The sequence below is a fragment of the Chamaea fasciata genome, unplaced genomic scaffold (genome assembly GCF_029207755.1).
Source record: "Chamaea fasciata isolate MVZ Bird 193981 ecotype frontalis unplaced genomic scaffold, bChaFas1.0.hap1 SCAF_10, whole genome shotgun sequence".
In the NCBI taxonomy this organism is placed as follows: Eukaryota; Metazoa; Chordata; class Aves; order Passeriformes; family Sylviidae; genus Chamaea; species Chamaea fasciata.
In genome coordinates, this window is record NW_027094095.1 from 7,911,194 (window position 1) to 7,925,754 (window position 14,561).

The following is a 14,561-nucleotide window of genomic DNA, read 5'->3' on the forward strand; positions in this document are numbered from 1 at the left end:
GCAGCCTACAGAGAAGCAGCACTACTGTAACTCCCTGATTTTTCATTATTTCTGGAAAGCTGAAGAATCCCTTCAATTCTGCTGCAGCTGACAGTCACACAAGTGACCTTCCCCAGCCAAAATCAGACTCGAGAGCTCACATCACACTGAATGTAGCATTGGGTGGAAGGTGGGGGGCACTGACTGCTCTTCCAACTGCAGAAGTACTGCTTCCCAAAGGGAAACATTCTCTCCAAAGCCTGGAGTTCTGCCCTGTTTCTTGGTTTACACACTGATTAATCATAACAATTGAAAACTTTAGCATCATCAGTTATCTGTATCTCCAGGGTCCTCTAAATCATAGCACAGTATGATTTAGATTACCCTTGTATTATCATTTTAGGAGCAATTGTCTGACTGCACACAATTACTTCAGTTTTCCCCTTAAAGTTGCTGGTTCTGCATTCTAGAAACATTTTCCTATGTGCAATTTTTAAACAAAATGTCTCACTTGCCTGCTGTTTGCAGTAAAGTCTTATCAGGTGACAGCATCCACAAAAGCTTTGTGAGATGGAACAAAAACCAGTGTGAGATGGACATATGAAATGTGTGAAAATGTTTGTAGACCCTTGATCTATGGTGCTGTGCATGCCATAGCCTGATCCACTGGATAACCAGCATTCCATAATTAATAGATTTGGCTTATGCAAGAACAGAATATCACCTTTTGATAAGACTGAGCAAGACATGGCTGTGGCCACAGGTTCCAGCGGCCCCCAGTTCAGCTGGGCTGAGACATCCCCTGCTTAAGTGTATGACCCAGCTTGTGGTTTCTGCATGCAAATTTATAAAGAAATATTATCTGCCTTCTCTTGATTATGTAGCTTTTTGTGTACCAGTCCTAAAAACATCCAGGAAGACCCACTACTGATGTACACAAATTACTCACTGACCACAATGCATTTTGGGGCCAAAAATAAGATGATGTTTAAATCAGCCTGATTACACTTTCTGTCAAGTCACGGATTTGCAATTCAAACACCATCAGCTTCACAAGCTATCTTTGTGAAGCCACTATGGGGTTTTGGTGTTTAATGCTGACCTCGGGGGCGAAAGTGCAGCTCCACACTGCACGGTTGCACAATCGCAGGACATCCTCCTCCTTTCATTGTCGGTCCTCACGCAACAGGGACTGAAAATAATAGCAAGGCATTCTGATTAATAAAAGATAATCTATGACCAAAAGGTAAAGTATTCTCAAAGAAATTAGGGAAAGTTTGTTTGCAGCACAACTATAGCGGGGGTCGGGGTGGCTGGGGGGGGAAGGGGGGGATTTAAAGGAAAAGTGATGGGTAAAAGCCACTGTTTGGTCCAAAAATGCTCAGTAACAGGATTTGGTAAAACTAAACTAAAACTAAATTCCCTCCAGCATTCCTTCCTTCCCGCTGTGCGTGGCGCTCAGCAGCGCGAGTGCTCTGCAGCCCGCGTGCGATGACAGCTCTCCGAGCTCCGGCCTAATGAATTAAATAAGCAGTAAGGCGTCAACCAGCGGAGCCCCGCGCCGGCAGGAGCTCGGGGCGGCTCGGCGCCAGCCCCGTGCCGCCCGCTCGGCCGCTGACGGGCCATCCCTCGCCCCTGCCCGAGCCGGGGCGGGCCAGGGCGGGAAAAAAAAAATTCCCAGCCGCTGTTTCCGGCCAGTGACTCAGCCCGGCTCCGCTCGGCAGTGCCATAAATACGGATGCTCAGCAAGGGCCGGCACTCCGAGCTGCCGAGCCAGCCCAGCCCAGCCCAGCCCTGCCATGTCGCTGCTGCCCCTGGCCCTGCTGGCCGCGCTCCTGGCCGCCGGCCGCGCCGGTGAGTCCGCCCCGCGCTCCGCATTCCCGCGCGCTTTGCCTTTCTGCTTTTCGTGCTCCTCGCTCTCTTGCCATTTCTCTGCTGTGTGTGGCTGCCAGACCCTGCTGGCCTGCGAGGGATGAGCTCCCCTTCTGAGGGGGGTTGTTGCTGGCAGCAGACAAGAGGCGAATTCCAGGGCTTTTAAAAGCTGCTCCCCGGTAGCCCAGAGGTTACCGCGGATGGATGGTCGCTGTGATGCTTTCCTGATCAGCGTTAAACTCCAGGGCATTCTCGTTCGTTGTATAAAGTGCTGGGAAGGTGGGAGTGTATGGCAGAGATGCTAACCCGGGCTCTGGTTCCCCCGCAGCCAACCCCTGCTGCTCGAACCCCTGCCAGAACAGAGGCGTCTGCATGACCGCTGGGCCGGATCGCTACGAGTGCGACTGCACCAGGACAGGCTTCTACGGGCAGAACTGCACCACACGTGAGTATCCCACACCCCTCTCCCTGGAAATGAAATGCACAATCCAGTTCCAGCGTTGCAGGATATCCTCCATGAGCTAATTAATAATTACTTTCCCATTGTCGTTCACAGCGGAATTCTTCACGTGGCTGAGGCTAGCACTGAAACCATCACCAAACACTGTCCACTACATCCTCACCCACTTCCAAGGAGCCTGGAATATCATCAACAACATTCCCTTCTTACGGGATGCTATTATGAGATATGTACTAACATGTAAGTGTGAATTATCTCTTCCAGTCCTCTTAAAGCTTACTCCAGAATATTGCACTGAATTGATCTGTCTACAAACCAAGCAGCTTAAATTGCACTGAAGTTGAAACACCAAAATTTAAGACTTCTGCATGATGCAGGCTTGTATGAAACATGCTGAAGTGCAGCTTGATTCTGTTTTCTGCAAGAGTCCAGGATTTTGCTGATGTGAACTTGGCACCCCATTGCTCCTGTTAATAGTGAGATCAAGCTGATCAGCCAGGATCCAGTCCTGTTATTCAGTAACTGTAATCATATTTAACATCAGGAACTGATATGTGTAGAATTTACAACTGCTGCCAAATATATGCAAAAGATCTGGCTTTGTGAGTTACTTTTTGAGACTAAAATGTACAGTTAAAAATAACCAAATACTAATTTGTCTTTCAGCAAGATCACACTTGATTGACAGCCCACCAACTTACAATAGTGATTATAGTTACAAAAGCTGGGAAGCTTATTCCAATCTTTCCTACTACACGAGAAGCCTTCCACCAGTAGGACTAGACTGCCCAACACCAATGGGTGTTAAAGGTGAGGAATAAACCAGACACGTAATGATTGCTTGGTCTTTTCTAAGAGGAAAAAATAAGTAGTAGCTCCTATGAGACCTGCTTGCCTGTAGCCTTTTTTCAATGTAGTTGACTTTAGGAATAACCATGTTTTGAATGTATTGTTTAAAGATCTAAAAGGTATTATTCTGGTTCTTGCTATTGAGTTGTATGCTAAAAGCAGGGAATTCATAAATTTCTAATAAAATCAAGAAAGGGAGCATAGAAAAGTAGCTAATCCCCCTTGTTTGTATGCTGCTGTCATTATATTCCAGTGAAAGTCTTAAGCCTTTTTGTTAGGAATAAACTTCAGTATTGCATAAAGAGTTGTCTTGAGTATCTCACTGTCTGTTTCTCCCACAGGAAAGAAAGAGCTCCCAGATTCGAAGCTGATCGTGGAGAAGTTTTTGCTGAGGAGAAAGTTTATTCCCGACCCGCAAGGCACAAACGTGATGTTCACGTTCTTTGCCCAGCACTTCACTCACCAGTTCTTCAAGACGGACCACAAGCGGGGCCCTGCCTTCACCAGAGCGCTTGGCCACGGGGTATGGTCACAGCTGGGGACACGGCTCGTGCTCTTAGGGAGCTCCTGGGAGGCTGGAATGGCTGGAATGGCACCCTGCAGGTTGCCAGGGGACACAAACAGCTGTGCACACACTGTGCCACAACCCCATGGGATTACTCCTTCTGTAACTGCTCCTCAGGCCAAATTCCAGTGTTTGGCAGCGTCTCTTCCTGGGTCAGAACCGTGTGTTCTGCACAAGTGGTTCTGTTTAAAATACCTGCCCAGTGATCTCTTGTTGTTCCCAAAAATCTGCTTTCACCTAAAGCATGGTAGATGTAGTGAGTATCCAAAACTTCTCTGGACTCTGTCAGTTGCTTAGAGCTGTATCCAGCACCTAAGTATGGCTTATGTACTGCTAATAGCCTTAGTTTAAAAAGAACTTCAAAAGCAGACTTGGATTTAAGATCTTTACCTACAAGATAGGCATCCTTTGGACGAAGAGTTCTTCACTATAAGTGTCACTCTTATGCCCAAACCAAAGCTATAAATTGTGTGTGTATATATAGAAAGCTGTCTGCATAATAAAAAGTTGCTGACACTTTAAACAGAGCCCTTTTAAATTGCCATTGTAACAACCTCCTCTTACGCAGAGTTGGCTCCAGTTGCCAGGAAATAATTTGGCTTCATCTTAAATATCGGTGCATGATACTTATAAGGTAGCGGTAATATAATTAAAAGGTAAACATCTAGGGGGTGAACTGCTGTTGGTATCCATAGAAGTGGGACTTAGCCTAAAATAGCAAAAAATGCAGGATGGCTTCATGTCCCAAATGCTTTTATTTTATAGGTTGACTTGAACCACATTTATGGAGAGACTCTGGAGAGACAACTTAAACTGAGGCTTCGAAAGGATGGAAAGCTAAAATACCAGGTATGTCTTAGCACAGAATTCCTACCTTCTTCCTGGATGGCACAGATTACCTAAATTAGTGCTGTGTGCATGGTGTAGGTGATCTGAAGTGTGTGAGTCAGAGCTGAGAGAGTCGACAGAGCTTAACCCAAGTGTTGTAGCTCACAGCTCCTGTTGTTTCTCCCTCGCACAGATGATCGATGGAGAGATGTACCCTCCGACGGTGCGGGACACGCAGGCAGAGATGCTGTACCCGCCCCACGTGCCCGAGCACCTGCAGTTCTCCGTGGGGCAGGAGGTGTTTGGGCTGGTGCCGGGACTGATGATGTACGCCACAATCTGGCTGCGCGAGCACAACCGCGTCTGCGACGTGCTCAAGCGCCAGCACCCCGACTGGGATGACGAGCAGCTCTTCCAGACCACCCGGCTCATACTGATAGGTGAGGGCCCCTGCTGCTGCGTGCAGCTCCAGCTCAAGCCTGCATGGCTGGAGTGAGGGGGAAGCTGTCCCCTAAATTGGCGTGTGAGTGGCCTCTTCATGGTCGCTGGGGTTGTGTTGAGGTGCAGCTTCCCTCTAGCTCTGCTAAAGATGGAACTGAAGAAGACTCAGGGACACTCAGTTCCCTTATCTGAGGGAAGCAGAACTGAAAGCAGTGAAGACAGGAAGCTCAGGTTCCTTGCTCAGAGAAAGCCTGTGAGGCTGGATGACCTCAGGCTCCCTGATCCGGGGTTTCAGGTTTTTTTTTTCGCTGGATGACCTCAGGCTCCCTGATCCGGGGTTTTGGGTTGGTTTTTTTTCCCTAGGGTTGGGTCAGCTCAGGTATGCTTTCAAAGAATGGCTGTGATTAAATCTAAAGTTCAGACGGTTATGTAAAATGTAACTCTGCATAGTTCTCCTGTCTAATTGTGTGTCCAGTGGTATTTCATCTTACGTAAACGGTAAATGTGCTCTAAGCTGGAAAAAACCTTGCCCAAACTGAAACCATAAACCAAGACAATTGTATTATGTAGTTCAGAAGCTGAGATTTGCTTTCAGACATCAATTTTCTTCATTATCCCCTCCCTCTATCCTAGAGATACTGTATAACTGAACACAGGGTAAATACTGGTGTGTATGTTCTGTGGAGGGAGCAAGGAACTGTGTCTTGGGAGGAGGAAAACAGGCTGTAGAAAACACCTCACTACCCACAGCCCAGAACTCTTGGGATCTGAAGTACTGTTCTACCTCTTAGTTACATAAAATACATTAATTCCTTTCTAGGAGAGATGACAGAAAAGTGTTTGTTGTCCTGATCACTGTAGTATATTTTAGAACAGTTCAGAAATGGTGTTTTCCCTGCCACAGAGGAGAAGCAGTGCCAACATTCTCTCCTGTTCCTTTGTCCAACAGGAGAGACCATCAAGATCGTTATAGAGGACTATGTGCAGCACCTGAGCGGATACCACTTCAAGCTGAAGTTTGACCCTGAGCTGCTGTTCAACCAGAAGTTTCAGTACCAGAACCGCATCGCAGCCGAGTTCAACACCCTCTACCACTGGCACCCACTGCTGCCTGACACCTTCCAGATCCATGACCAGGAGTACACCTTCCAGCAGTTCCTCTACAACAACTCCATCATGCTGGAGCACGGACTCTCCCATATGGTCAAATCTTTCTCCAAGCAAAGTGCTGGCAGGGTAGGTCCTTCTTCAAGTTGGTGGTGAACTGACAGAGGCATGAGCTGGGGCTGGGACAAAGGAATGGGATAAAGCTATTTAAAACTAATCACTGGAAAGGCACAACTTCCTCGGGACTCGTATCAGGAGATCTTACAGCTTTTCTTCTTTCATGAACAGGTTGCTGGTGGGAAGAACGTTCCTGCTGCAGTACAGAAAGTGGCAAAAGCCTCCATTGACCAAAGCAGGCAGATGAGGTACCAGTCTTTGAATGAGTACAGGAAACGCTTCATGCTGAAACCATTCCGATCCTTCGAAGAGCTCACAGGTAACAGTCCTCATCCTTCCCAGCACATGAGGGACATTGCCTTAAGATGCCCACAGAGTCCTGCAGTTTCACTGCTGGGCTTCAGCAGGACAGGCTTGCACAGAAAATGGGATTCTTCCACTTAGAGTTTTCCCTCGTTGCAGGAGAAAAAGAGATGGCGGCGGAGCTGGAGGAGCTGTACGGGGACATCGACGCCATGGAGCTGTACCCAGGCCTGCTGGTGGAGAAGCCCCGGCCTGGGGCCATCTTTGGCGAGACCATGGTGGAGATGGGGGCGCCCTTCTCCCTGAAGGGGCTGATGGGCAACGCCATCTGCTCCCCCGAGTACTGGAAGCCCAGCACCTTCGGGGGCAAGGTGGGCTTCGACATCGTCAACACGGCCTCCCTGCAGAAGCTCATCTGCAACAACGTCAAGGGCTGTCCCTTCACTGCCTTCCACATCCTGCCTCCCGAGCCCACCGAGGCCACGATTAACGTTAGTACCTCAAAAACTGCCATGGAAGATATCAACCCCACGCTCCTGCTGAAAGAGCGCTCTGCTGAGCTGTAGAAACCCAGCTATCTATCTATTTATTTATTTAACTGCGCTATTTATTCTATTTATGGCTTAGTTTTTAAAAAAAAAACAACTTGAGCATCTTCATTGTGGGGGTTGCCTTAAATTCCTTACTGAGGTAAGGCTTCCATTTACAAAAGGGATTTTCTGTGTTTCAGCTTAACAGTGGTGAATCCCTTGTTTAAAATCTTCTGTAACAGAATTATGTATTCCAAAGTGGATAGAGGTTCCACCTTCTTTTTACTATTGTTTTAATACTTGATGAAGGGGAGTGGTGGTGATTCTGTCTGGCAGTTTTCATAGGTCACATAACACTACAAAAGCTACTTTTTTTCTCAGCAACTTGAAAGCAGCTATTGACCTAAAAGTACAAGAAAAAATCTGACCTAATGAAAATAGCCAGAAGAGACTATGGTTTTCATATGAGCACTCAAAAATGAACAAAAAAAAAAATACTTGAGACTCACTTCTTTATGTAAGGTCAGAAAAATGCATTGCATTTGTTGTTGATACTACCTCTCCCTCGCTGCAGATAGGGCACTTTGTATCATAACTTAATGTCTCTTATGTGCAAATCCACATCTGAGTTTAGATAAAGGTCAATTTTTTACAGCTTTTTAAAAATACATTTTTAATGTTTTAAATATTTAAGGTAATTTTTTAACAACCTTAAACAAATGTTTTTAATGTTTTAAATATTTAAAGAAAATAGTACTTTTCCTGGATTCTACTTCTTTTTGAAGGAAGTGTGGCAGATGTATTTGTTGTGTAAGGGGTGAGAATGAGATACTGAACTTAGCAGTAACTGACTCTCAGGCTGCAATTCAAGGCTGTTTGCATTTGGATAGGGATGTTTTTATTATGTAACTCTGGGGAGGACTTAACCTTAGCCTAAGGCACTGGGATTCTTTTCATAGCTGTAGTTCTCTGGTCTACTTGATAATGTAATTTTAATGTCTGTTACTCTAAGGACAGAAGGACAATATAGCTGGAGTTAGGGTGTGCTGTGGCTTTGTGCTCCCAAAAACAGGGGGGCTGTAAACTGAGCAGCTCTGTAAATACACAGTGAACTGAACACAAGAGATTCAGCAGCACTTCCAGACACAGGAGGTAGCTCTGCGTGTGTGCACAAGCTGTACATGCTCTTTGTACTTTTATTTATTGGGGGTGGGGGAAGAGGGATAATGTTTTATTTATAATTTATAAACTGAGGTATTTTAAGTAAGTGGCTTAAGCTTCTTTAAAACTGGCCAGCACAAAATCTCCTAGTCATGTTTGTCCTAATCCAGCAGTAAAATATCTAGTCTCATCTGGGCACACAGGTTACACAGGATCTTGTATAGGACTTCAGACTTTGCATGTAAGGGTATCTTTTTTTAATTTCTAGAGAGGAAATGTAGAAGATGATCTACCCATAAAAGCAGCTGGGGAACTATAGGGAAAAAGAAAATGTCACTTCAGACTGGAATAGAGCAGCAACCGGGTATTCTGTGCCCCTGCCCAAAATTCCTTGACTACTTGTGGAAAAGGACTTGAGTTTTCTATTTCATCTGAACTCTCAAGCACTTGTAGAGGCTTGTGCATTGTACCAGCTCTGGCAGCAGTGTAGTTTGTCTGTGGCTTCTGTTTTCATGGATTTGTGTAGAGCCAGCCATGCCTCGTGCTGGGTAGGTCTGTAATTGTGGCCATGAGCAGCAGAACCAAGCTCTCCTGCAGCCATCGATACCAGTGACTGATCTGGAGTGGTCCTGGGTATGGATGCTGTGGGAGCAAGAAGGGCATTTGTTTTCCTTTCTCTGTTTGAAGCACGAAGAAGGGAAAACCTTCTCTCCCCTCGTGTCCAGAGGTGGTCGGTACTGTAAGTGCTAACGAGTAGACACTGCTCGGACACTTGTTCCTCATGCAAATTGTCCATCAGATCCAGCTCTGGGCACCCTTCAGAGCACCCTTCTGCCATCAGCCCAGGAACAGGGTTTGGCAGAGAGTCAAAGGGAGGCAAGTCTGGAGAGACTGAGTTATTTTGGGGTAGGTACTGTGGAAATCCTCAGACCATCTCACTTGGGTTAAGTTCCAGGCTGCTTCAACAAGGATTCCTGTGCACTCTGCGTTTTGTACTCTGCAAGCACTAAGTGTGGATGTTTGAGATTATTTATTTAAAATTCTGTGAATTGTTTTTCACTTTATTTTTGTAGGACAACGATGTTGTTAAAATGCAGTTGTTTATATAAATAAATCAAAAACATTAACTTTATTGGCTCCTTTGTTTGTGTTTTCCTTCAGCAGTATTTAGGATGGAACAGTTCTTTAATTGATTACATGGAGAATTACAGGGCATTACCAGCAGCATTAAATTCTCTGATGTGTCAAACCCAAGATATCTGTAGCTTAAATTGCCCAGAATATTTTTTTTCCCTTTGGCCTCAAAGGGATTTCAGTGTTCCATCCCTGGAGGAGCCGGCTCCTCTTATCTACAGCAGGGATGCCAGCACTGCCCTGGCAGTTTCAAAGGGAAAGTAGAGTACTGGAGTTGCACAACACCGCCTTGGCGTAACCAACTTCCCTTCCTCTCTTCCCTTTTCCCAGGCTAGATCAGCCCAGAGCTGTTTCCTTTCATGCTTGGCATTCTCCAGAAGGGGAAACTGCTTAGGGATGCAAGTGACCACTAGACTAGAGCAGGGCTGTGCTTCGTGAAAGCTGGAGCAGGAGCTTGTACAGTGTGTCCTTCTCTTGCAGTGAGCATCTCTGAGGCCACCCGGCCTCTTCCCTACATTTCCACCTCTGGTGAGAAATGAGGGGAAGCTGGGAAGGAGACATCCCAGGGGATCACTGTACTGCCTGTCACTCATCACCTGCACCAGCCTCTGTCACCTCAGGCCCCCTCAATCATCCCACTGCTGACTGTCCTCAGTACTCCCCCATCCCAATATTGGTGCCCTGTCTTCTCACAGCCTCTGCCTAGGGACCAACCCCAGAGCCACAGTACTTCACCCAGACTCACCTTCCTTCCAGCCACTCAAAGTGCTCTTTGGTCGAAGCTCATCCCAGTGTCCCACAGGTCAATATTCCCAACAACTCTCCAGCCCTGAGAGTGACAGTTCTGCCTCTGCTTTGGAGCTCATTTCCATCTCCACAGACAAACAGTTCCTTTGCATTCCTCCTGTACCCAGGCACCTACACACCTCCAGCAAATCTCCTCACTCAGTCCTCATCACTTCAGTGACCATCTTCAGTCCCAAAAATGCAACATCCTCAGGACCCTTGCAAAAGCATCGCTTCAGTGCCTCTCCAGTCTGTGGGTGAATGGGGGCAGGTACAGACCACACGTGGGGGCTTTTTCCTTTGACACCCAGTCAGTTCATTGTCCCCACAAGTGAATTGCCACTTCCTTGTTTGGGGAGGAAACTGAGCAAGGGAGGAGTGAAGACAAGGCCAGTGGTTTCAGTGGGAGATGACGGGCAGCAATCAGGCGGCTGCAGGATCATCCATGGAGAAGGTGTTTTGGGTGACTGCTGCCCTAATTAGGGAAGGGCCAGCCCAAATGGATTCGAGCATGATGGCTGAGATAGTTTGATCGAGGAGGAGCTCCTCCTTCCCTCTGAGCAGGGGCACGTCCCGATGACACAAAAGACAAGAATGTTCCCTAGAGGAAACCTGCCCTACCAAATTCTTGCTCCCCAGCCTGGGCTGAGGGAACTGTTTCACCCTAGGCAGTGTGAAAAAGGAGGGGGCTCAGCAGGAAGTCCATCCAGGCTCATGAGAGCTCCGTCATTTGGGAGAAGGTCACCTCCCATCCCTGCCAAAGGCTTTCCCCAGCATCACTCACGCTCTTGCCCACTGCATAGGAATTCCTTACACGCACTGAGTTGGAGCCCTGCAGGCACCTGACCAGATTGGGTTCTGCACCTGAGCTGATCTGAGCTTTATACTGAGCTCCCAAGGCAGCTGCTTTTCCAGATTCCAGGAGACCTTTGAGTAACAAGTGGCCACAAGAAAATAATCCTTTGGTTTTCAACATCAATCCAGAAAAGTCAACAGGTAGCTCCGCTGGAGAGAGGGAATGGATCTGTCACGTGTTCCCTGCCTGTCCACAGCCAGTGAAATAGGTGAATAGCTCTGCAAAGCTTATTGCAAATCTGTGCTGTTCCCTTTGGAAGACCAGGAGGAATGCACATATAGAATAGAAATGTTCTATAATGTTGTAGGAATGTACAAATAGAACAGAAAAGAGCAGGCTGTAGCTTTATTCTCTAAATATGGAAAAGGAGGTGATTTGAGACATCCTACTCCCTTTGCATGAAACGCATGAAAAGAGCCACACAAGGCAGAAATGTGGCAATATCCCAAAGGAATATCATAGGGGAGATACTCTCCTTGGGAAAAGCTGAGTTCTCCTCTTCCTTTAATCTGGGATTTCAGTTTGCATGTAACATACTGAGGAGCAACAGGATTGGATTCAATTTGTAATTCTTTCCTCTGATCCTCGTTTTTTTCCTATTAGCATAAAATCTGGGACTTCTGTGCTTGCTTAAAGAGTAAGTCCAGATATTTTCATTAATATTGGCAAGACACTGATCACAACCAAAATCAAACCCAACCAGCTTTTCTATTCTGTGATTTTCTTGTCTGAAAATCCTGAATCCACACTGAAAATCTCAGCGTTCATGTCCAGCCAAAGCTCAAGAAAGCAGAGCCAGAGATGGCCTGGGCAAGCTGGGAGCTGAGGACCTTTGGGAGAGGGAACCTGCTAAAGCTAGTGAGATCTCTCTAGTTTGCCATTGGGAGAGGGCAGGTTACAGAGCATGATGAATTTGACTCATGCTGGTTATTTTTCATCCAACGGGCGTTCCCCATCAGAGAGAAAGGAAGACAGGGAAAACCTAAACCCTGGGGAACAAGGCAAATAATGTTCAAAGCATCTGCTTTCAAACCAACCCACTGCATACCCACTGAGGATCTCTGGATCAATGCACCATCCCTGTCCAAGGCCAGGCTGGATGGGGCTTAGAGCAACCTGGACACCTGGAAGTTGCAGGGGGGTAGAGATGATCTTTAAGGTCCCTTCCAACTTGAAAATAGTTTGCTTCTTCTAACCAACTGCAACCCTAATATATATATATATATATATATATATATATATATATATATATAATTTTTTTATGTTAAATTACTTAACAGTTACCAGAAGGACACTGGCAAAACACAAAGTGTCACACAACCAGGAGCATCCTGCTTGCACGTGCCTCAGATCTTTACTCAATAGAATCAGTAGGGCTGGAAAAGACCTCCAAGATCAAAGTAGCAGCTCATGCTCCTGTCTCAGGAAAAAACTCCAAATCCTTCCAAGGCACTGTGGGAGCTGCGTTCCTCTCTGTGTATTTTATTTTCTCGCAGTAACCAGGTGTAGCCCAGGCTCACTCCATGGTGGATGTAGGTGTGTGCGAGCATCCCTGTCCAAACCTGCCCTGCTGACAGGGAATTTTAACACCCATTTGTTTGCCCCAAAAACACCATGTTTGCGGTTGACTGTCCTCTGGGAGCACCTGAAACCATTGAAACACACACACACACCCCTCCCCCCCCCCAAAAAAAAATTGCTAGAAGAGTGAAAGCAATCCCCAGGCCACTGAGCAGCTGTGGGGCCAGGAAAGCTTTTTCTGCAAATGGTCTCATCTTCCTTTCCCCTTTAGAAGATCTACCAAAAGAAATTATTCCATAGCCATTCATCAAGGGAATGCCAACACCATGCAAGCCACACAAGCTCCAGCTAACAGGGATATTCCCAAATTTATGCTGACGGGTCCTTAGAGGTGGGAGGTGAAACCAAGACCACAAGAGGTACCAGGACCGTGGGGTAAAAACCCAGCAAAAGGATCTTTTAGTATGATTTTAAACACTGAAACGGAGCCATGACAGAGCAACAAAACATGGCTGTTTCTCCAGCAGCTCCAAAACCCTGCCCTGAGAACTGACACAGCTCAGTGTCCTTGCAGTTGTGGCTTTCCAGCCTGTTGCCTAGACAGGATTAATTCATCCTGCCTAACAAATAATAGAGTTCCTAAGTAGCAGCGGTAGGTACTCATTAAAGCAAATCCTGGCTGAGCTGGCACAGAGGTGAAGTAGCAGCTCTTACACAAGGCAGGGATGTTCCATCTGCTGATGCCATCACATCCAGAGCTATTACGTCCAGAGAGGCAGGGAGGGAGAGACCATTCCAACTAAATCAGGGCTGGGATTTTTATAGCACGGAGAATTTCAGTGAAGGCAGGAAAGAAGAAAACACTTTAAAATTAGAAATTGACTGAATTTTCTGAGTGTCCAATGGATTGGTAGAATTTCATGCAAACTCAGGATGTGTTTCTGGCAGTGGGACAGTGAACCATATTTTCACTGCTTGCTAGGTCAAGTGTTTCAGTATTTGTCATCATAACTGAGCCAGGCTGGATGGGGAAAAATGATTTCCCAACCTGACCATGAAGAGGAAGACCTTCTTTCAAGGAGAAAAGGATTTAGCATCATTCCAAAGGGAAGATGGCATTATTGTATAGGAAGAAACCTTGGATGTTCTACATAGTCTTCACTCTGTATCAGGAATAGTTTTCATTCTATTGTAAATTAAATCTCCAGCTTAGTAGGTAGACATGGATAAAACACTGAAGTTTCCATATGTTTTTCCTCAGTCTGAAGAAATAAAAAGGACGCTTATCTCATTTTGAGGAAAATTTGAGGGGCATATGAAGACTGTCCATGAAGTTAATGTCTCTCATAACTGCAGAACAAGTATCAGAACACTCAAAGAGCGATGAGACTTTAAAAAGTGACTCTCCTTCAGCAGAGCCCAGGGGTTTGGTTTCTGCAACTCCTGGGCACTCCTGAAAGCACCTCTGGAAATTTTCTGTCTGACAGAGAAGTCCCCACAACCCCCAGCGTGCAGGCAGGCTTTCTGGATCACTTAGGAAGGAGGTGCCAAATGTGAAAGGCTTTTCAGTTAAAATATTCCTTTAAATAGAAGAAAAATTAGGGCAGGCAATGGCTCACAGCAAGCAAAGATTAATAGCATTTCACAGCCATGTTTTTAAAAGCAGCAGCAAATATAATACCATTTCTCACGTGAATTGGGAATCAAAATCCCCCGGAGTTCCTGATTTTTTAGGAAGTTGATTTCCCCTTTGAAGTCACTTCCTCATTCACCCTTTGTTGCAACTATTTCTCGTAAATCCCTTTAAACCTTGTTTGCAAATAAGTGAACATTTACCACAATTTTCCTTAATATTTGTTTATTCAACAGCCAGGTCTCCAGTGCCTTCAGCTGGCACTGTGACATTGGTGAAATTGCACATGATTTGCATGACATCAGGCTGTTGTAAACATCATTTGCACTTCCCACCCTCCTTCTTCAGGGAATGCAGTGGCAAGAGAGATGCAAAGCCCTTCCCCTGTGGAATTTGTTATAGATTGAAAATGTGCCAGT

At 46.1% G+C, this 14,561-nt stretch overlaps 1 protein-coding gene across 1 annotated transcript; it reads left to right on the forward strand.

The window, feature by feature from the left end:
* The first annotated feature begins 1,683 nt into the window (after positions 1-1,683).
* PTGS2 (prostaglandin-endoperoxide synthase 2) lies at positions 1,684-9,303 on the forward strand. Its single transcript, XM_066192191.1, has 10 exons — positions 1,684-1,833; positions 2,180-2,296; positions 2,408-2,551; positions 2,978-3,121; positions 3,502-3,683; positions 4,491-4,574; positions 4,747-4,993; positions 5,944-6,230; positions 6,390-6,537; positions 6,681-9,303. The coding sequence occupies exons 1-10, from the start codon at positions 1,779-1,781 to the stop codon at positions 7,085-7,087; spliced, it is 1,815 nt and encodes a 604-aa protein (XP_066048288.1). The 5' UTR covers positions 1,684-1,778; the 3' UTR covers positions 7,088-9,303.
* The last annotated feature ends 5,258 nt before the right edge of the window (positions 9,304-14,561 follow it).